Source organism: Symphalangus syndactylus, chromosome 1 (genome assembly GCF_028878055.3).
Source record: "Symphalangus syndactylus isolate Jambi chromosome 1, NHGRI_mSymSyn1-v2.1_pri, whole genome shotgun sequence".
Classification (NCBI taxonomy): Eukaryota; Metazoa; Chordata; class Mammalia; order Primates; family Hylobatidae; genus Symphalangus; species Symphalangus syndactylus.
The window spans coordinates 110,538,354-110,557,515 of record NC_072423.2 but is presented as its reverse complement, the minus strand read 5'-3'; the positions used below and the strand labels follow the sequence as shown (position 1 = coordinate 110,557,515).

Genomic DNA, 19,162 nt, shown 5'->3' with positions numbered 1-19,162 from the left:
ATAATTCTCTCCACATGAGAAGATCGCAAAGGTCACACTGACTAGGGTGAAAATGAACTAGGGCCTAAGCTTGAGAGGATTCACAAAAATGAAGTTTGGCCTATGGCTCCAGTTTAAGCAGCTGCGACCTCAAGCTCCCCTGGGCCAGGAGGGAGCCGTTGCTGCGCTTGTGGTCAGGGCTTCCTGGGCCCTCCGGTGCCCGGTAGGGACACTGGCCAGGTGCTCACTCATAGCTCCAGGTAGAGGACATGTCAGGCCCTAGTGGTCTGACCAGACTGCCAGATCCACCTGCCCACTAAACCAGCATCTGTGATCTGTCTTCTTACCTCCAGGGTCCTGGCTTTCAGGCTCTGGGAGGGTGTTTGTTTTGCTTGTATTTTTTTTTTTCTGAGACAGTCTTGCTCTGTCGCCCAGGCTGGGGTGCGGTGGCACAATCTTGGCTCACTGAAACCTCTGCCTCAAGCAATTATCCTGCCTCAGCCTCCTAAGTAGCTGGGATTACAGGCGCATGCCACCATGCTTGGCTAATTTTTTTGTATTTTTAGTAGAGACGGGGTTTCACCATGTTGGCCAGGCTGGTCTCAAACTCCTGACCTCAAGTGATCTGCCCACCTCGGCCTCCCAAAGTGCTAGATTACAGGCGTGAGCCACCGAGCCCAGCCTGTTTTGCTTGTTTTTAAAAAGCAGCTTTTTGAGATGATATGAGACAATGTATGTCAAGGGCCTGGCACCTATTAACTGGTGGAAGCAAGTGTCATGCCCTGTGGTTGACACGGACCTGGGCTACCATGGTCGTCACCCCCTGCAGAGCACTAAGTGGGACTCTGAGGTCTTGGCCAACTGTCTTCATAGCTACCCAGTCCTCACCCCCAGGCTGATACAGTGGATGGGAACCATTTGAAGTGAAAATATGAACATTATTTAATAACTGATCTTCTGTAATAAACCATTTGAAAATATTTTACAAGGAATCACACACACGATATTTTACAAAGTTTCTTGACTTTTTTGTCGCTGTTGTTTTTCCAACTTGTCTATACAAAATAGAACAACAAAAAAAGGGCAGAGAAAAGGAAATGGCCCCCCAGTCCCCCAGCCCAAGGTGAGGGGCAGCCAGGTCGGGTGGGTAATGAGAAGGATTAGACCCAGCTGGGGGTTAGACAGCTACCTGATGGGGATTGTTTTGTCTGTTTTTCTGTTTTTTAAACTTAAAATATATATTTTTCTGTATATGTTTATTTTTATATTCTCCATTGAGCACCTGACTACACTACAGTTACACGCACGCCCCTGAAGGACACATCTGGCATCCAGGCCGGGTGCACATGAACACCCACCCTGGCACCAGCAGTGGGCATGGACCATACACACACACTGAGAAAGCGACAAGCAACATGACATTAATTAACGAAGCCATTAATTAATGCACCACCCTCCCCCCTCCTCCCAGTCCATCTGAGCCCCATCACTACATCCCCTTGCCCTCAGTTCCCCACTGGCCCCCAGGCTGGGATGCCTTTGGGGGAAATGACCAGAATGAATGGTGTGAAGAGCTGTGCCCAGTCCCCACCTCTGTGTGTGCACAGAGCGTGTGTGTGTGTGTGTGTGTGTGTGTGTGTGTTCAGCAAGGGAGGGACAGTTTGGCCTCCTGCGAGCAGGGAGTGTGTGTGTGGGGGTGGGAAGGAGATAGGGAGTGGGCACAGGCCTGAGTGTGTAAGGGCCAGATTGGGGGAAGGATGGCCCAGCCAGGAGAGACAAAGTCACCCCTGCTAAGGCAAAGGTGATGTCTGGTGGGGGTTCCTCTGCCAAAAGGTGCAGGCAGTGGCATGTGGTCCCACTGGGGGCCTGACACTAGTGAGAAATGGTTACAATGAGCACCTGGAGAGGTGAGGGGGCACTTGGAGGACACTGGTGGCTAGGGGTGGGACAGAGGGTTCTTCACCCCCTGCCCCAGCATTTGGCACTGTTTGACATTCAGCTTTAGAAATGGGAGGACCAGCCAGGCTGCAGCTCAGATTAGAGGCAGGTGGTGAGCAGGAGATGGAGTGTGCAGGTGCCAACCCTCCCACCAACCCCTCGCCCTGTGTAAGGCTTTGTAAGCCCCTACCCCCACCCCACCCCACAGTGTGTGTGTTTGTGCGTGTGCCCAGTGGGGTATGTCGAATGTGAGTCCAGTTTCCGTCCTCAAGGTTCCAGGTGTATATGGGGTAGTGTCTAAACTGATATCACTGTGACTATCCTGACACCTGGTGGGCTTGGGGATGTGGCTGTAGGCCTGAAAGGGGCAGGAGCCCATGGGGGCTGCCCCAGAGCCTCTCTCCTGCTAGGATTTAAGCTGGGAGGCACAGGCCTCAAACTGGCCATCTCACCTTCCTCCACTATTCTCACAGAAACCAAGTTTGGGCTTGGGTGGGGCAGAGAGGCCGGGTCAGCTGAGGCAGGGTCCCTCCTAACATAGGCAGCCTCCAGGAAGGGCGGCAGCAGAGGCCTGGTTTTGGCACCAGTGTGTGTGGCCTCCCTGTCCCATCCCACTGGGGGAAGCCCAGCAGGGAAGAAGGGTCTGGGGACACTTGAACAGTTCGGAGGTGAGACGTGATTTGGGTGCCAAAGACCTGCGGCGTCCCGCTTTGGGACTCCCCATCCCAAGGCGCAGACCAGACTCTCAGGGCCTGGCCAGCTCGGGTCCTTCAGTGAGGGAGGGACGAGGCTCTAAGGCGGGGAGTGTGGGGCAGGAGGGTGGGAAAGGCGAAGAGGCCGGGTGGGGTGGGAGTGGAGGTGGGGTGGGGCAGGGTGCTCAGAGGCGGCGAGAGACATGGACAAGGACTTGAGGCTGCGGCCGGGGCGGCAGGCCCAGGAGGAGCAGCAGTTGCAGGGAGACCAGGACGCCCAGCGATGGCGGGAAGGAGGCCCCGCGGCCACAGTCTGAGGTATCTTCCTGCGGGGAGAGACAAGGAGCTGGTCGGCCTCGGCGGGCGCAAGGCCGCGGGATTTCGGGTCCACCGCCCCCTCTCCTCACCGTCGCGTTGTAGTCGAAGCAGATGTGCGGGCCTCTCCGGTATCGCGGTCTCTGCACTAGCTCACACTGCTCCGGGCCGTCCGCTGGGCATGGGTGGGGAGTCAAGGAGGCGAAGGCGGCGGCACGGAGGGGGCGCGCGGGGCAGAGGGGGAGCGGGCGGCGGGGAGGGCGGGGGCAGGATACAGTGCGTCTCCTTCTGCAGCAGTCGGCCAGCCTCGCACTGGCTGCACAGCGGCTTCTCGGCCACCACGAAGAGAAGGTTGGTGTTGGTCAGTCTCTGCGCGTGGAACAGCCTGCGGGCAGCCCGGAAAGGCGGGGCGTTGAGCTTGCCCCGCCCTTTACCCGCCCCTATTCTGCGGCCCCGCCCCCGGCCGCTCGGAGGCCCCGCCCCTTCCATCCTCCCGAGCGTCTCGCCCCGCTCACAGGCTCCGCCCTTGGCCTCTGGTCCCGCCCCACTGCCAGCACCTGGAGCAGTTTCCGCAGTCGATGATGGCGTTGTAGGAGGCGTTTACCGAGCCGAAGTAGTACTGGGTCTGTTTCATGACGCAGCTGCTCTCGCGCGTCTCGGGGCTCCCCTCGGCCTCCGCGGGGTCTGCGAGGGCCCAGAGCGCCTCAGCTCCGCCCACAGACCCTGGCAAGGTCTCCGGCCTCCCTCAGTCGTAGGCCCCACCCTCCTCATGGAGTCGTCTTAGCTCAGATTGGGGACCCGGACTTGAGGAGGCGCCTCCAAAGCCCTACCTGCTTGGAACCAGCTGTGGTAGATGAGGCCGTAGAGAAGCTGCTGGAACAGGGACCTGCAGCGCACGGGGAGCCGAGTGCAGGTGGTCAGCAGAGGACGATGCCGTGCCCTACTTCTCTTCTGAGCCCTCCCGGCCAGGGAGTACCTTCTCTACCCACCTCCCGCTCAAGACTCACCAGGCGGCAGCAGAGGTCCACCAGGCCAGGTTAAGGAAATCTGCAACGGTGGGCTGCAGTGGAGAGAGGGGCGTGGACTGCCACTGCTGCCCCTCGCCCTAGGTCACCCCCAGCTTTATCAAATGTCAGAGGTAGGGGGTCATCTGTGGGCAGGTCTCCCAGTCCCCCCCATCTCCAGCCCAGGCATCTCTAGGGACTCACCACAAAGACACCCCGGGGTGCAGCACCCAGGTTGCCAGGGGGCTGAGGGGCACAGGCTGCCTGATAGTCATAGGACTCCTTGCGGGTGTAGAAGGAGTTATTGTAGAGTGCCAGCATCAGATTGGCATCCACCTCACTGAAGAACCTGCCCACCTGAGGATGCCAGGAGAAAGCCATGGTCACAGGGCTAGCAGTGCTACGCCCCTAGAAGGCTCAAATCTCTACTCTCTTCTTTCACTCTCTTCCTGATCCTCACCTGGTCCCACTGATGGTTCTGGTTTGACAGCACCAGGAATCCTCCATCATCAATGAGGACACAGAGTAAGTCCTAAGAGGTAGGGAATGGGGAGGAAAATGGAGAGGGGCTGCGCCCCAGACCTTCCACCGCAGGCAGTCCAGTGGTTCAGAGTTGGGGGGCATCACTCCCCCAGTCCTGGGAAGGCTGTGAAGTCAGGGTGGGGATGTTGAGACCTACAGGCCAAGGGATGTGCTGGGAGTCGCAGCTGGGACTAGGAAGTCTGGAAGTGGGGTAAGCTAGGGTCCAGGGTAGGTTCAGGGCATACACACCTCATTGTTAACCTCGCAGTCCATCTCACAGTGGCTGCTGGGGCCGCACTGCTGGGCAGAGAGTGAGGACCGTAAGCCACCCACCAGTTTTCCTCCCTCCCATCACCTTTCATACATCCAGTTCCCCAGGCCATCTGCAGCTGGCCCTGCCTCCATGTAGGTGTTGGAGCCACTGAGTGGAGGGTTGGTGGGGGTTCCAGGGGACTCCAGGAAGGGTACTGCTGGGTTACTGCCCCCACCCCTGCCCAAATACCTTCTGAGGCTGGTCTTGGTGGGTACGGTTGCTGGCTAGCACTTTGAACTTCTCAGCCCAAGCCTCTAGGTCCAGCTTGACGCCCACCACTTTGGGGGAGAGCAAGGGACCATCAGTGCTACCTGCCCAGGCAGTACCCTCTCCGTTGTCTGTTTCCCCGCCTCTGTCCCAAACATTCACCTGCTGGCCTCAGTGTGTGCCTGCCTAGGCTGAGCTCCACAGCTGTGCTGACGAGGATGCCCACGGTGTCATTCTCCAGCTCCAGCGGCCTTAACAGGGCTGGGGGTTGGGTGGGAAAGTCAGGAGTGGGGTCTGGCAGCCACACTGACCACTCTATGCTGGGTCCTACAAACCCAGGAGTCCAATCCCAGGATGACTCCAGCCCAAGCACCCAGCACTCAGGACAGTGTTTGACACAGTCTATCCCTCTCTTCACGTCTGCCCTGGCCTCAGCCAGCCTTATGTTGGAGAGGGGCCTCAGACAGCAGAGCCCAGTTCTGGCTGAGCAGACAGGGAAGCTGAGGCTCCCTGCCTGCTGCTGGGCACACTGCGGGGACACTCACCATCCTGGTGTGGGGGCTTGAAGACATAACCGTGGTTATCCAGGCTGCGGCGGTAGAAGCTGGCATTGAAGGGCTCAGGGTTCTCTGTCCAGTCCTCAGCTGCCCTGGAGCACCCAAGAGGCAGATTGGTAGGTAAGGGGTGGCTTGTCGGGGACACTGGTCTCCACAGGTGCAAGGAGGCCTCTGGGCAGAACAGATGCAGGTTCCCTGGCAGGGGCAGGGTTTGGGTAGTGGGATAGGTCACTTACTTGTTGGGGAAGACTCGGGTGATGCCGCCGTCTGTGGCAGCGAACACGGCCAGTAGGCTGTACCTGGGGGTGGCAGGGGGGTGGGGTCACAGGCCTGCCTTCTACTGGGCAGGGCCAGGGCCTCTGGGCCCATCCCAGCCTTCTGCCCCCACAGGCTGGGTGATGCCTACGTGTTGAGATCCTGGTCCCTCCACACACGCTCTACCAGCTGCTGCGTGATGCCCGTGTCCAAGATCAGGTTGTGCAGAAGGAAGTTGTTGCCTGGAATAGGAGGGGAGGGCTGGGGGTGGGGGCATCTTCTTGCAGCTCCTTGCCCACCCTCGCCCCCACCCTCAAGGCTCCACCAGGAGCCTCCTCCATGACCTGGCCCAGGCCCAGCCCTTAGCTTGTGCCTGCTTATTTCCACACCTGCCCGGCCTCTGGGTTCCTCTGGGCTGGCCCCATGCTGCCTGGGCACTGCCCAGAGCCAGCTGCCCTGCCAGGCACTCACACTGCTTGGAGTCTGGAGTCACTTTCTCCATGAGCTCAATAAAGTTTTTCAGGAACTCGGTGTTGTTGTCTGAGGCATTCAGGTCCTTGCAGTACTCTCTAGGGATGGGGAGGGGCAAGAAGAGTGGGCTTGGGGGGCTGGACAGGGCAATGGGATCAAGGCTTCCCAACAGGCCCACCTGGCCATTCACTGAGAAGCCTGGGCCTCAGGGAGGGGCATGTGGGTTCTTCCTGGCTGCAGCTGCTACATGCCTGGCAGGCTGCTGGGGTCTGAGTCGGGGCAGAGCTGACACAAGAATGAGGGTCTACTTCCTCCATTCGGGCAGCTGCTTTCTCCTGGGCATGGCTCCGCAGAGCCTCCCGTCTCTCCAGTGTAGCTGGACCCAGATAGTGCACCTGGAAGGCCCCAGGAAATGCCTGGCGGCCGGCTCATCCACGTGTATGCCCTAGAGCATTCCCGTGGGCAGCAGGTGGGACCCAAGTACAAGCACTGGCATTTTTTGTCAGCCTAAGACCTTACCCTGCCTCTTCCTGGCTGTGTGCCTTTAGGTAACTCACTCACGCTATCTGATACTCTCTTTTTTCATCATAGCACAGAGGGTGTCAGGAAGTCAGTGGGAACATGGGGGTCCTCGGACTGGCTGTTCCCTCTGCCTGGAATGCTCCTTCCCTCAAGGCCCTCACTGCATTCAGGCTCTGGGTCCAGAGAACATGGGGCTGTGGGGCTTGAGGGGGTCTGCTTGGGGCTTGCTGCCTAGGAAGTCTTGGGAGCAATCCCTCTACCCTGATAGGTGGAGCTCTCTCTCGCCCCACGCCTTATTCATACCTCTGCCATCAGGGACCGCTTCATTGTCCCATATGGCACTAACTGTGGGGCTTTTGAACATGTGCCACTTCCCCAGGCTGTGGTAGGGCTCGTGGCTTGGTAAGGGCACGTGGAACTGGGTCTCAGGCCCCACTCACTCCTTGGCTCCCAGGGCCTTTGTGCAGTGTACAGCCTGCACCTCTGTGCCTAGAGGCCACACTGGACACACCCAGGGTGACACCCACACGACTGTGCTTGAGATACACCAAGTCACTTGCAGTCTCTCCTGTACACACAGTACACACATTCACATTTGTGAGGTACTTCATTCACTCACCCTCCACATATTTATTGACCTCTCCTGAGCCACAGACACAGAGGTGACAAAAACGAATAGGGTCCCTGCCTTCAAGAGAGCTTCCTCAGGGTCATGTGGGCCACACAGGCCTTTTCATACCTTCTCACATTGACTAACACACAGAGCCACCCCCACATTTATGCTCAGACTCTTACATATGTACATGGTGACTCACAACTACATCTACAGAGAGGGTCACAGAGAAACTGGGTGCATGCACATACGTGCACACACGAAGGTGAGGCATGTCCAGAGCCCCCGTTTGCTGCCTTCCAGTGCCCCTGGGTCTCTGTGAGCTGCATCCACCCACCTGCCCTCATCCCAAGCCTGGGTCATGGAAGGGCTTCAGCACCCAGGGGACCCGGCCTTCCCAGACGTGGGCCAAAGGCAGACAGTGTGTGCACGAGAATGTGTGTGTGCACACTGAGAGTGCACTCCGGGATGGTCCAGGCCTGGGCCTGCTTGGGGCCCTGTCTCCTTATCTGCTGGAGCAGCTCCTCAAAGCCCCTGCTTTCCTCCCCCCACCCCTCAAGTGAAGTACCACGTCTAGACCTGGCACTGCCGACAGGGGCTCTGGCTGGCTCGGCCCCCAGACCCACACGAACACTGACTGACACAGGACAACGATGGGGTGCAGGGATGGGGGGATGGGCAGGACACCACAAACCAGAGCAGCAGCTGCCCAGCGAGGGGTGGGCATGCCGCAGCCAGCCACCCCAGGGCGGAAAGGGCTCCTGCCTGGTTGCCTGGGAGGGCAGGGAAAGTCAGCAGATGAGTCTGGAGGCCTCCTGCCCCGGCCTGGTGGGAGCTAGGGCCGTGAGGCCGCTGGCCACTGCTGCCTGGTGCAGTACATGGCCTGGGTATGCACACAGCCTCGCATACCGGGCGATGTATGGGGGCTGGGGGATGACACTGCACAGGACACAGACACACAGAGCTCCAGGCAGCAGTGCAGGAGGTGGGGCCGGGGTGGTCAGGGTAGGGAAGGACACCTCAGCAAGGCCACACGCAAGCTACCTGGGAGCAATGAAAACATGTCCTTCAGACTCAAAGCTGCTGGGGAGCAGGAACTCAAAATCTGCAACAGAAACGGGGGGTTATCCGGCGGGGGCTGGGGAGGCTGGAGGCCGGGGGGCTCAGAGCTGACGGGGCTGGAAGGACAAGGGAGAGGGGGGCTGGAGGGAGGGGGAGACACCAGCAAAGAGGAAACCCGCCATTTCCACGTCCAGGAGCCAGAGAGAAGGGACGGGCAGGGAGGGTGGAGGGCCTGTGGAGACTACAGCATCGCAGGAGGAGGGCAGTTATAGCCAATATGTTGCCCGGGCCTGGTCCTCTGTCGGCAGTGAGTCCCTTGGCGTGGCTGTATATGCTTCCATACGGCTGTATAGCACATATACACGGACACACACACACACATATATATACACACACTGCTATATATATGCATGGTCTGGGGGAGGCGCCAGTCTCGCTCTTATCACATCCATAATGGAAAAAACCGCATGCTGAGCTTCCTTTGCCTCCAAAGAGACTTTGAGGAAGGGAATTGGCTTTTGGCTGCGGATTTTTATCGCTCTTTCTTTGCCGCAGCTGTTTGCGTTTTGGTAGGTCTTGCTTTTGTTCTGTGTCAGGCATCAACATGGCCAAACCGAGGGGGTTTCTCACGGGCACAAACAGTCCAACCAGAGACAGGCAGGGGCAGCTGAGGGTTCACTGCAGTGCATTGTGGCGGCTGGTGGTCCTCCCTGGGCCAGGAGGTGAAGGGAGACCCTCAAAGTGAGAAGGACCGTTCCCGCAGTGTGGGAAGAAAGTCTGGGGAGCTGGAAGGACAGGGATGCTGCTGGAAACTGTGTACCTGCTTCCCTTGGCTGAGGGCGCAGAGACGGACTGGGTCTCCACTCTTCCTAAAACCTGTCTGGGCTCCAGGCAGCCATGGGGGATGCTAGGGCTCCAGAGAGGGCATAGGGCTGCTGCTGAGGCATCCCCAGTTGGGCCTGTGCCCTGGGCTTATGAGCTGTGCATGTGTGGGTGAGTGAGCATGCATGTGTGAGTGTGTGTGTTTGCCTGAGTGTGAGTATCTCTGTATGGGTTTGAGAGTGAACCTGAGGATGTGGCCGCTGGGGCTCCTCTGTGGCCTCTCCCTGACCAGCTGGACCGGCCACCTTGCTGGTCTGCACCTGGGAGGGGTCCCTCTGCTCTTGGCCTGTCTCACTGTGGGTGGTCCACCTTCTTAGCCTGTCTCCACTTCTGAGCTCTCTTTTGCTCCCAGGGCTTTATTTGTGTAGAAGACAGATTGTCCCTGCTCCCAAACACTCCCACAATGCACTGCAAGATTCTGGGGAGGGGGCACTTGGGGTGCTTGGAGGGGCTGGGCAGTCACTGGTTGGACTGTTCCTTTCTGATAGGACTGTGAGGCAGGGTTTGGACACAAGCCGATGGGGAAGGGGTTGGGGGGAGAAGAGGAGGAGGAGAGGAGGAAAAAGAAAGAGGGCGAAGGAGCAGGGAAGGAGACTATGCTATGTTGTCATTGTTACCAGGGCCCTGCATTTCTGGGGTCACTGGGTGGGATCTGGGGGGTGGGGAGAAAAAGACAACTCAAGCCAGTGGGAGTAGGGCACGTCCCCCACTCCCGCCCCGGCCACTGGAGGTGGTTCTGATCCCTGTATCCCCTTTGCTGGACTAGGCTGGACAGGGCCCCTAGGGCTTCTTGGGTGCCCCTGCTTCCAGGTCATGGGGACATCCTCTTGTAGCTCTCCATGCCCCATCTGCCCAGGGATTCCCTGGGAGAGGTGGCTCTCTGAGACCTTTGTAATGCTGTCCTCTCTCACTCCCCTTACTCTCTGCCAGCGTCTAGGGGTTCACTACCCACCCTTCCAGAAGTCTCCTTGGCTTAGGCACCCCAGCGTACCAGAACCTTTCCTTTCATACCCAGCCTGATTTCCTCCAAACACCTTTGCTGGCTCTTGGGGTCTAGACAGATCCCATTCCATCCCTGTCCAGGCCCCTGATCCCCAAATCTGGCTTTATTTCCCCAGGGAAACACCTTTTCCATACTGCCGAGCCACCCCGGGGCTCAGCAAAGCCTCTGGGAGCAGCGGGCCGGCAGGACACAGGGACGTCAGCACCTGTGTCAGTGCCCAGGAGGCGCGGGTCAGCCCTGCTCTTCAATGGCTGGGGTGCCCGCCCTATGCTGCCCTTTGGCCCCAGCATCAGGGTGTGAGGCTTCTGAGCCTTCTGCCTCCCTTCTTGGAGGGCTGCCAGCTTCTGGAGCTACTGCCAGAGATCAGAGGAGGGAGAGCTACCTCAGAGTAGGCCTTGTGGGCTGGCCCCTTCCCACAGCTTCACGAGCCCCACTAGGGGCTGATCTACCCCCTGCATCTCAGGCCTCCTGCCCTGCTGAGTGGGAGGTGGTGGAGAAGCGTCCAGGCTGTCCCTACTGTTGAGTTGTCTTGGAGGGACAGAGAAGGTGGGGGAGGCAGGGGCCTTCCCAGAGAGAGTGAGGGGTCCAAGGAAAGGGTTGTGGGCCCTGAGAACACGCCGGAGAACACCCTGCAGGCAGGGCCAGCGGCACAGGCCACTGGCTCTCATAGGGGCTTAGGAATCAGAGGAAAGGCAAGAACTAGAGGAGCCAAGGGGAAGCTGGGAAGGGGCCCTGGAGAGCAGGGGTTTGGCTGGTCCTGGGCAGGGAGGGGGGCAAGCAGGGGCGTGAGGGTGGGAGGGGTGGGGAGAGGAGGGTGCACTGGTTCTGAATATACTTGCCCTTCAGTTTGCTGATTGGCACTGGGACAGTCCACCAAGAGAGAAAGCGAGGAAAACAAAAACAACACAAACACAAAAACAAACGAAAAGGGGGAGGGAAAGGGGAGGGGCACAAACAATATTTTATTCAATGGCTGTTTGAATGAAAATATTGTGTCTCATCATCATACTGAAAGGAAACTTCTTGCAAAAAACGACATGAGAGAGAAAGAGAGAGCGAGAAAACTCAAAGGAGATGAGCCCCCAGTCGGCCAGGCAGGTGGGGGGCGCCCGGTGGGGCCGGAGCCCCAGCCTCCCTCCCAGTGACCTCGGGCGTGGTGGGCAGGCAGGGCCACAGGCTCTAGAGACTCTCTCAGGAGAGGCCCAGGATGAGCAGGGCATGCAGGGGTGAGCCACAGGCAGAGGAGTGGGAGAGGCAGGAGAGGAAGGAGTGGGGGCAGGGAGAAAGAGGGGAGGGGGAGGGAGGAAGGGGGATGGGGAATGAAGGAGGGAAGAAAGAAGGTGAGGAGGGAGCCAGGGGGCAGAGTGGAGGGAGTGTGGGGAGTGGGACTGAAGGAGAGAGGAGGGGAGGTGCTGGGGCAGGGAGAGTGGGAGGGAGGGAGAGTGGGAGAGAGAGATGGAGGAGGTGAGCAGGAGAAAGAGGGAGATAGAGGAGATGCAGGGAGAAGAGAAGGAGGGAGAGAGGGAAGAAGAGAGGACAGCACCTAAGGGAGGGAGGTTGGATGCAGAGGGGAGAGAGGTAGGAAGTGAGAGGAGAAGGATGAGAGGGTAAGTGGGAACTGGGTGAGGATGGATGAGGAAAGAACGGAGAGGAGGGGGCAGAGAGAGAGAGAGGGACCATGGGAAGGGGGCACCACAGGGGGAGAGAGCTGAACAGGAAGAGGGAGGAAAGAGGGGAGGGGAGGGAGAAAGAGAGGAGGGGAGGGGAAAAGGGGGAGGGGAGGGGGGAAGGAGGGGAGGGGAAGGACTGGAGGGAGAGGAGGGGAGGGGAGGGGAAAGAGGGGGGAGGAGAAGGGGAGGAAGGGAGAGGCAGGAGGGGAGGGGGGAGGAGGAGAGGGGAGGTGGGATTGGGGAGGAGGTAAGGGGAAGGAGGAAGGAACTGAGGGGAGGGGGAAGAGGTGAAGGGAAGGGAGAGGAGGTGGAGGGGGGAAGGGGAGGGGGGAAGGTGAGGGGAGGAGGGATGGTGAGGGTGGGGGGAAGGGGAGGGGAGGGGGAAGGGGAGGGGGAAGGAAAAGGGGAAAGGGAAGGGGAGGGGAAAGGGGAGGGAAGAGGGACAGGAGGAGGAGGGGGAGGAGAAAGGGGAGGGGAGGGGAGGGGGAGGGGAGGGGAGGGGAGGTGGGTGGGGAGGGGAGGGGGAGGGGAGGGGAGGGGAGGTGGGTGGGGAGGGGAGGTGGGTGGGGAGGGGAGGGGGAGGTGGGTGGGGAGGGGAGGTGGGTGGGGAGGGGAGGGGGAGGGGAGGGGAGGGGAGGGGGAGGGGAGGGGAGGGGAGGTGGGTGGGGAGGGGAGGGGGAAGGTAAGGGGAGGGGGTGTCTTCCAAGAATGCAGCCCCCAGGAGTGTGTGGGGCAGGCAGGCTAAGGAGGGAAGACACGGAGTAGGAGAAACCAAAAACAGCAACCTCAACAGAAACCATGAAAGAATGGTCTGGAACCGAATCTGAGAAAAGGCGAGCATGCAGATTTCCACAGACTTTCGAGGTGCCCCAGCCTGCGGGCGCCTGAGGGTGGGCAGACTGGGCAGGAGGGACTGCCTCGCCGGCAAGTGGCGCTGGCTGTGCTGCCCGGGGCCGGCCAAGGTGCGGGGCAGAGGCAGGGTGCAGGGCGCAGGCAGGGGCCGGGCCACTTACACTTGACCTGCAGGATCTGGTCACTGAGATTGGCTTGGAGGTAGAAGGTGCTGTAGGGTGGGAGCACCAGCCCCAGGCTGAGGGGGGAGAAGCGCGGGTCACGGCTGGGGGGAGGCGGGCCACACTGGCACCCCCTCCCCATGGCCTTGGAGCTGGGCAGAGGCCCCAGCTGCGGCATCCCCTCCTCCCACCACCAGGGACCCCTCTCCCTGCTTAGCTGCAGGAGGTTCATGGTCTAGGGGCTGGCACCCTGGAGGCTCTCCACTCCTCAAACTCTCCTGGGGGCCACCGGGCAACCAGCCCCAAAGCAAATCCCCACACCATCTCCCCTCCCAGCAGCCTCTCACAACAGCCCCCTGCCCAGCCAGCCTCCCTCTGACCCACAAGGGGCAGACGCTGCCATGAGCTGGCTGCAATGCCAGTGCTGCCGTGGGAGTGGGGTCACCAGCCCCCAGATACTCAAAGCCAGTGGAAAGCAGGGCTGGCGCAGATATGGCGGGGGGCCGGGGGTGGCAGTTGTGGGCTGGCATGGGCTGTGAGGATGCCCCGGCATTTCAGGATGGACTAGCTGTGTGGGGCAGGCAGAGGTCAGCCTGCACCGACCCAGCCTGACACACAAGGCACCCTCTCCACCCTGAGACTGTGAGGCAGGCTGACAGCATGCCAAGGGCAGTATCCTGGGTGCAGATGGCCATAGTGATGAGGAGACTTTGGATGACCGTCCTGTGCTCTCAGAACTGCTGCTTGTTCCTTAAAGGCCAGGGAGTCTCTTGGCAGACTAAGCATCTCAGGATGAGTAGTGAGTAGCCCTGGCCACTGGTGCCCCACTGGGATGGTGGTCACAGTGGGAGAGGGAGGGGACAGCTGGGCTCAGACTCTGGGGCCACCCCACCCTCTCTGCCCGCCCAGCCCTGGCCTCACTTACCTGTAGTTAGTGCTCCTTATAGGCACCCAGGTGTAGTTCCGTGTCACCTCATCTATGTACCTCTGGGAGAGGAGGCCGGGTCAGGTACTTGGGCTAGCAGGCAGGGGGTGGTGGGGTAGGAGGGTGCCCACCCTGACTCCCTGGGCCCCAGCCCTGCCTCCTTACCTCATCCAGGGACTTGACCAACGTTCTGATCTGCCTGTGGCCCTTGTTGCCATCAATCATGCTCCGACGGATCTGGAAGGGCCAGAGATGTGAGGGCAGGGCCCCTACACTCCTCTGCTCTGTCCCCCACCCCTGTTCTCCTCCTCTCCTTACCTCTTCCTTGTTCTCATCCTCTAGCTCCGCATCCAGGAAGTCCAGAGTTACAGGCTCCCGGAAGTTGGTGGTCTGTTGGAGGCAGGGTGGGAAGTCAGAAGTCCCCATTGTGGAAGGTTTGCCCACCCTCCAGGCCACCCGTCTGGCTCACCTGGGGCTTGAGATTGGGGTGCAGCAACACGTAGCCGTTCAGGTCAATGGCAAACACATAGCCGTTGGCTCCAAGCTGGAGGCACAGATTGGGGGCTCAGGGTCTGGAGGGATGGGCTGAGGTTCCCTGGGCTCCAGAGTTCTTCCCTATTTGGACTTCCACCGCACTGAGAGATTCTGTTTGACTGCCTTGGGCTAAGGGCTCCCCCATGCCACGTGGCCATAAGCCTGTCTCTGCGGCTAGGCCCGCAGGTGGGTTGCCCCTTGTGCACCAGCCCTTGCCAAGGCTAACCGGCGTGTGAGTCCTCATCCTCTCCCCTGATTCTCATGAGCTGTCAGTCGGCCTGACCTCTCTGCCACCACCGGCCCCACAGGTCTGCTGCTTCTGTACCCCTGTGGCCCTCCTCTAGCCACTACTGCCCCTGATTTGTGCCTCCTCCTTGTCCCCATGTCAAGAGAGAGCAGCAGGACGAGTGGACCCTTGGGAATCCTACCTGGGGCTTCCCTTCCAGGTGGAAGGGAAGTAGGAGTAAGTGGGACCTGGACCTAGCCCTTACCTCCCCCAGTCAGTTTCTTACTGTACCTGGAGGCCAACTGCCACAGCCCCTGCCCGCTCAGGGCCAAGCAGGGGCTTCAGGGGGCTCAGGCTTAATGATGCTGTTGTACATACCACACCTCTCCCCCTTCCACAGGCCAAGAACCAGACTCCCTGACCGCAGGCGCTGGGCCAGCCACATTGCCATCTTGCCCCTACCCTGGTTTATGATTGTTTTTCACCTTTGGGCCCTTGGCCAGAGAATTCCCTCTGCCTCCAGTGTACGCCATCCCCTCCTTTCCTTTCTGCCTGGGACACTCCTGCCTATGTGCATGGGCCAAGTCTGGCCTGCCGCCCATTACTATGTGGCCATGAGCTAAGAATGGTTTTATGTTTTTAAATGGTTGGAAAAAACATCAAAGGAAGAATTCTATTTTGTGATGTAAAATTATCTGAATTTCAAATATCAGCATCCGCAAATAAAATTATATTGGAACATAGCCATGCCCATTTGTTTATGTTTTGTTTGTGGTTGCTTTCACAATACAACAGTGCAACCGAGTAAGAGATGGGTATTTAGGTCTGCAAAGCCTAAAATATTCAGTCTGGCCCTTTACAGAAAGTTTGCCAACCCAAGGTCACCTTGTTCTAGACCCAAGGTCACCTCCTGGGGAAGCCTTCCCCAACCCCCTGAACTCAAGAGGTCTCCATGGAGATGCAGTAATACCCATCAGTCTCCTCTGCTGAGCCTGCCTGTGTCCACATGGGAGGCAGGGTACTCGGATGGGCGGGGGGATGCTCACCGTGTAGTTGGGGGTCAGCCTCTTGATGTCATTCAGAGCCACATCAATGCCCATCACGCCCAGGATCAGCTGGTTCTGGGAGCAGAAGCATGGGGGGGGGCTCCTCAGTGAGCTCAATTCCATGGGGAATCACCCTCCACAAGGCCTCAAGCTGCTCTCACAGGCAGTGTGCAGGCCTGCCCTGCCCCTCTTCCACCCCCAGACCTGCTGTGGGCATGCCCATTCCTCCCCAGACACACCCATAGCCCCAACCCTCCCCTTTCCTCACCTTCTTTTCCCCAGGGCCATCCTGTGTCAGGTTGAAAACAGGGAGGGTCCCTGTTACCACCAACCCCAGTCCCTGAAGGGAGAGGAAGATGATGGAGTCACCTGTGGCCAGCACTGACCCCACCCTGAGTGTTCAGAGCAGGGGCTGAGGTGCAGGCCACCTCTTTCTCCTGTGCTTGGTTTACCCCATAAGGGGGGCCTCCAGGGTCTTGACCCTGTGGGCACATCCCTGGGGGAAGGGTGCCAGCCCCACCCCTTCCTTGCCCAGAGGCCTTACCAGTGCATCCTCATACACGTTGGTCCACTGCACCTGCTTGGCCTCCTTGCCTGCCAGCACCATGGGCCTGCCCAACACATCTAGATATTCCTGGGGAGGGGGCAGTGGTGGGGGTAATGAGTGCCTTTCCCAGGCACTGCCTGTTCTGTCTCCCCAGGCATTGGGATTGTGCCCCAGCCGCCGTGAGGGGGCGCCCTTGGCCCACAGCAGCCCATGGCACACAGTGTCCCTGCAGGGAAGCCAGGGGCTGAGAAGAGGGGCCTCCCCCAGTCTCACCTGTGTGTTGATGCGGATGGCTCCGATGGAAGGGATCTCAAAATAGTAGCCTGTGAAGGAAGGAGAGGCAGAGGTGGGCCTGGGTGGCACTGCAGAACCCATGTGCAGAGGGCCCTGCCCCTGGGGTGTGTCTGCAGCCCTGCCTCGCCTCTCGGGCTCCTCTCTTTTTGGGGTCCTCTCCCTCTAGCGCTCCCGGCCTCTGCCCTGCCAAGGGCGGTGCTATGGAGAGGGAGTGAGTGCAGCAGTATCAGGAAGCAGAGCAGGGGGCAGAGATGGGGAGGGAGGAGCCTGAGGTCTGAGGTCCCTCATTTTAAGGTGCAATGCCATTCAAAGTCCACCCAGCAGCCAGGCCCAAGTGCACAGAGAGATGGACGGATCAGCAAACAGGCGCAGGGGTAGACAAGCTGGGGGACAGTTGGACAATGGACAGACAGACGGGCAAAAAGAGGCTCAGTCAGGTGGACACGTTAGCCCCCAGATAGAGTGAGGGACAGCCTCGTGGATGGGAGGAGGCACTGTCTTGCAGTGGGTGAACACACAGATGGACATATGGATGGCCAGTTGAACATACGCAATCAACAAAAAGAAATGGCAGGCAGGCCCCTGACAGTGATGCGCAGGGGAGGTACCTTTGTTGGCGCAGGCCATCCACTGCAGCGGTGTGACGTCATAGTTATGCTGCCCCACGGAGAAAGTAAACACACGCACCTGTGGGGGGTTTGAGGTTACTGCTGTGGCCACCAGGGGACAGCCCTCTCCTGTACTGGGCCCCGGTCAGGGCAGCCCTTGCCTCGGCTGAGCCTCACCGTCCGGTTTGGCCAATTGTACTTCTCAAAGACATCCTGCACGCGGTCCTCGCCACCATCCGTGAACATCATGATCATCTTGTTGCAGTTGGCCCGAGTGATGTTGGACTGAGGAGAGTGAGGCGGAGGCAGGCAGCTCTCAGCCCCAGCTCTCAGCCCTCCCTGGTCTGGGGGCAGGGCCTCCCTCCCCCAGTGGGCCTGGACCTCTGGCCCTCCTCCCCCACAGCAGATGGAGCTATCTGTCCAAGCTGTCTGTTTGGTGCTAACGAGGCCATCCGTCTTGATTTCCTGGGTGTCACCAAGCCTGGGCCCTCTCCTCCCCCAGCCGCCCACTTGCCCACCCATGGGGCTCACGTTCTGCAGCTGGTCAAAGGCATACTCAAAGCCGGCCTTGTAGCCTGTGGTGCCCTTGGCCACCATGCTCTGCACAGCTTCCTTGAACACCTTCTTGTTGCGCACATTGGCCTGCACCAGGTGTGTGAAGCATGACACAGGCTGCGCCTTCTCGTTGAACTGCAGGAACAGTAGGGTGGTGAGTGGCCTCAGGCTGGCCGGGGTAGGCAGCTATTGCATGGGGCTGGTGGTGGTGGTCATAGGAGCAGGGCAGATGGGGTGACCCATTTCGCCCCGTCTGCCACCTTGGCACTCACCGAGGCCACATTGACATAGTCATCATCAGACAGCGTGTCCAGCATCTCGCAGACAGATGTCTTCATCAGCTTCAGGGTCAGGCCACTCACACTGCCACTCCTGGAGAGGTCAGGCAGGGGCCGTGGAGGAGCCAGGGGAACCTCAAGTGTTCTCCTGCCCATCCCTCATGATGTTCAGGGCAGCAGAGTCTAGCCCATTGCCCGCCCCTGCCCCAGCCCCACTTGCCAGCACTGCTCACTCACACATCCACGATGATGACCATGTCCTTGGGTGACGAGGCCCCCTGGATATACCTGCCCAGGAGATGCCTCTGTTAGGGTAAGACCCACCGGGACCTTGTGGGTCCTTCCTTCCTTCACATACATATTGATTCAATACATTTTTCTTGAGCATGCACTGTGCGGGCCAGGCAGGGTTCTAGGCACCGATGATACCACATTTAATGAAACGGACACAGTCCTTGCCCATGACATGAATGGTCTGGCTCCTCAGCAAGGAAAAAGCCCCAGGGGGATATATGAGCAGGTGATCCCCAGAGGGGGCAGGAGCCACATTCCCTGGCTTCAGTGGCTTGTTGTATCCTCTGCCTCAGGTTGGGGGCCCCAAGGGCAGAGTCTAGCTGTGTATGGGATGGTGCAGGTGGCAGGGAAGGAGAGTCATAGGGAGCTGTCGGAGGGGCAGAACAGAGGGGAGGGATATCTGGGGCTCAGACGGGTGGGGCAGGGGCTGGCCAACCCTACAGAGGCTACATCTGCCTTTGGGCACCCCCTCTGGTCCAATCTCTCTTCCAATCTCTCAGTCCTGAGTGGGTGGGGGTGCTGGGCAGTGGACGGGGGGCATGGCAGCTGGGAGGCCTGCCTGGGTGATGGGATCCATTTTCCAGTGGCAACGATGTGTGAAATGAAAATTGGATACAGCTGGCTGCGCCCTGCTAGGAGGCTTGGAAATGGGGAGGGAGGGGAGCAGGCAGGAAAGGTGGGGAGCTGAGGGCGTGTCCCTCCCCAGTCCCTTCTTGCTCGCTCACCAGGGTCTCCTTCGGACATCGTACAGGTCGATCTTCTTGGGGGCTCGCCACGGGGTGGCTGAGGGAGGAGAGAAGGTGAGGGGGACCGGCAGGAAAGGGCTGACCTGGGTAG

General features: G+C 59.5%; 1 protein-coding gene across 6 annotated transcripts in view; it reads right to left on the bottom strand.

Moving 5' to 3' along the window:
* Nucleotides 1-896: 896 nt before the first annotated feature.
* CACNA2D2 (calcium voltage-gated channel auxiliary subunit alpha2delta 2) overlaps nt 897-19,162 on the bottom strand; it is a 142,189-nt gene continuing 123,923 nt past the window's right edge. For 2 of the 6 annotated variants that reach the window (XM_055275869.2, XM_063636409.1), the window contains 32 exons: nt 19,051-19,108; nt 18,269-18,319; nt 18,026-18,125; nt 17,730-17,888; nt 17,376-17,483; nt 17,199-17,277; nt 16,570-16,619; nt 16,294-16,383; nt 16,018-16,089; nt 15,750-15,824; nt 14,413-14,487; nt 14,262-14,333; nt 14,109-14,180; nt 13,944-14,005; nt 13,019-13,095; nt 11,175-11,195; nt 8,433-8,493; nt 6,254-6,351; nt 5,934-6,024; nt 5,764-5,826; nt 5,516-5,619; nt 5,133-5,231; nt 4,953-5,041; nt 4,700-4,750; nt 4,389-4,460; nt 4,133-4,285; nt 3,932-3,984; nt 3,755-3,810; nt 3,482-3,608; nt 3,200-3,309; nt 3,017-3,099; nt 897-2,935 (listed from right to left, as the gene is read on the bottom strand). In XM_055275869.2, the coding sequence (XP_055131844.2) occupies nt 2,795-2,935; nt 3,017-3,099; nt 3,200-3,309; nt 3,482-3,608; nt 3,755-3,810; nt 3,932-3,984; nt 4,133-4,285; nt 4,389-4,460; nt 4,700-4,750; nt 4,953-5,041; nt 5,133-5,231; nt 5,516-5,619; nt 5,764-5,826; nt 5,934-6,024; nt 6,254-6,351; nt 8,433-8,493; nt 11,175-11,195; nt 13,019-13,095; nt 13,944-14,005; nt 14,109-14,180; nt 14,262-14,333; nt 14,413-14,487; nt 15,750-15,824; nt 16,018-16,089; nt 16,294-16,383; nt 16,570-16,619; nt 17,199-17,277; nt 17,376-17,483; nt 17,730-17,888; nt 18,026-18,125; nt 18,269-18,319; nt 19,051-19,108 (2,672 nt within the window). In that variant the 3' untranslated portion in view covers nt 897-2,794. Of the gene's footprint in view, nt 2,936-3,016; nt 3,107-3,199; nt 3,310-3,481; nt 3,609-3,754; nt 3,811-3,931; nt 3,985-4,132; nt 4,286-4,388; nt 4,461-4,699; nt 4,751-4,952; nt 5,042-5,132; nt 5,232-5,515; nt 5,620-5,763; nt 5,827-5,933; nt 6,025-6,253; nt 6,352-8,432; nt 8,494-11,174; nt 11,196-13,018; nt 13,096-13,943; nt 14,006-14,108; nt 14,181-14,261; nt 14,334-14,412; nt 14,488-15,749; nt 15,825-16,017; nt 16,090-16,293; nt 16,384-16,569; nt 16,620-17,198; nt 17,278-17,375; nt 17,484-17,729; nt 17,889-18,025; nt 18,126-18,268; nt 18,320-19,050; nt 19,109-19,162 lie in introns of all 6 variants that reach the window. The other 4 variants (XM_055275879.2, XM_055275900.2, XM_055275910.2 and 1 more) reach the window with 4 other exon arrangements.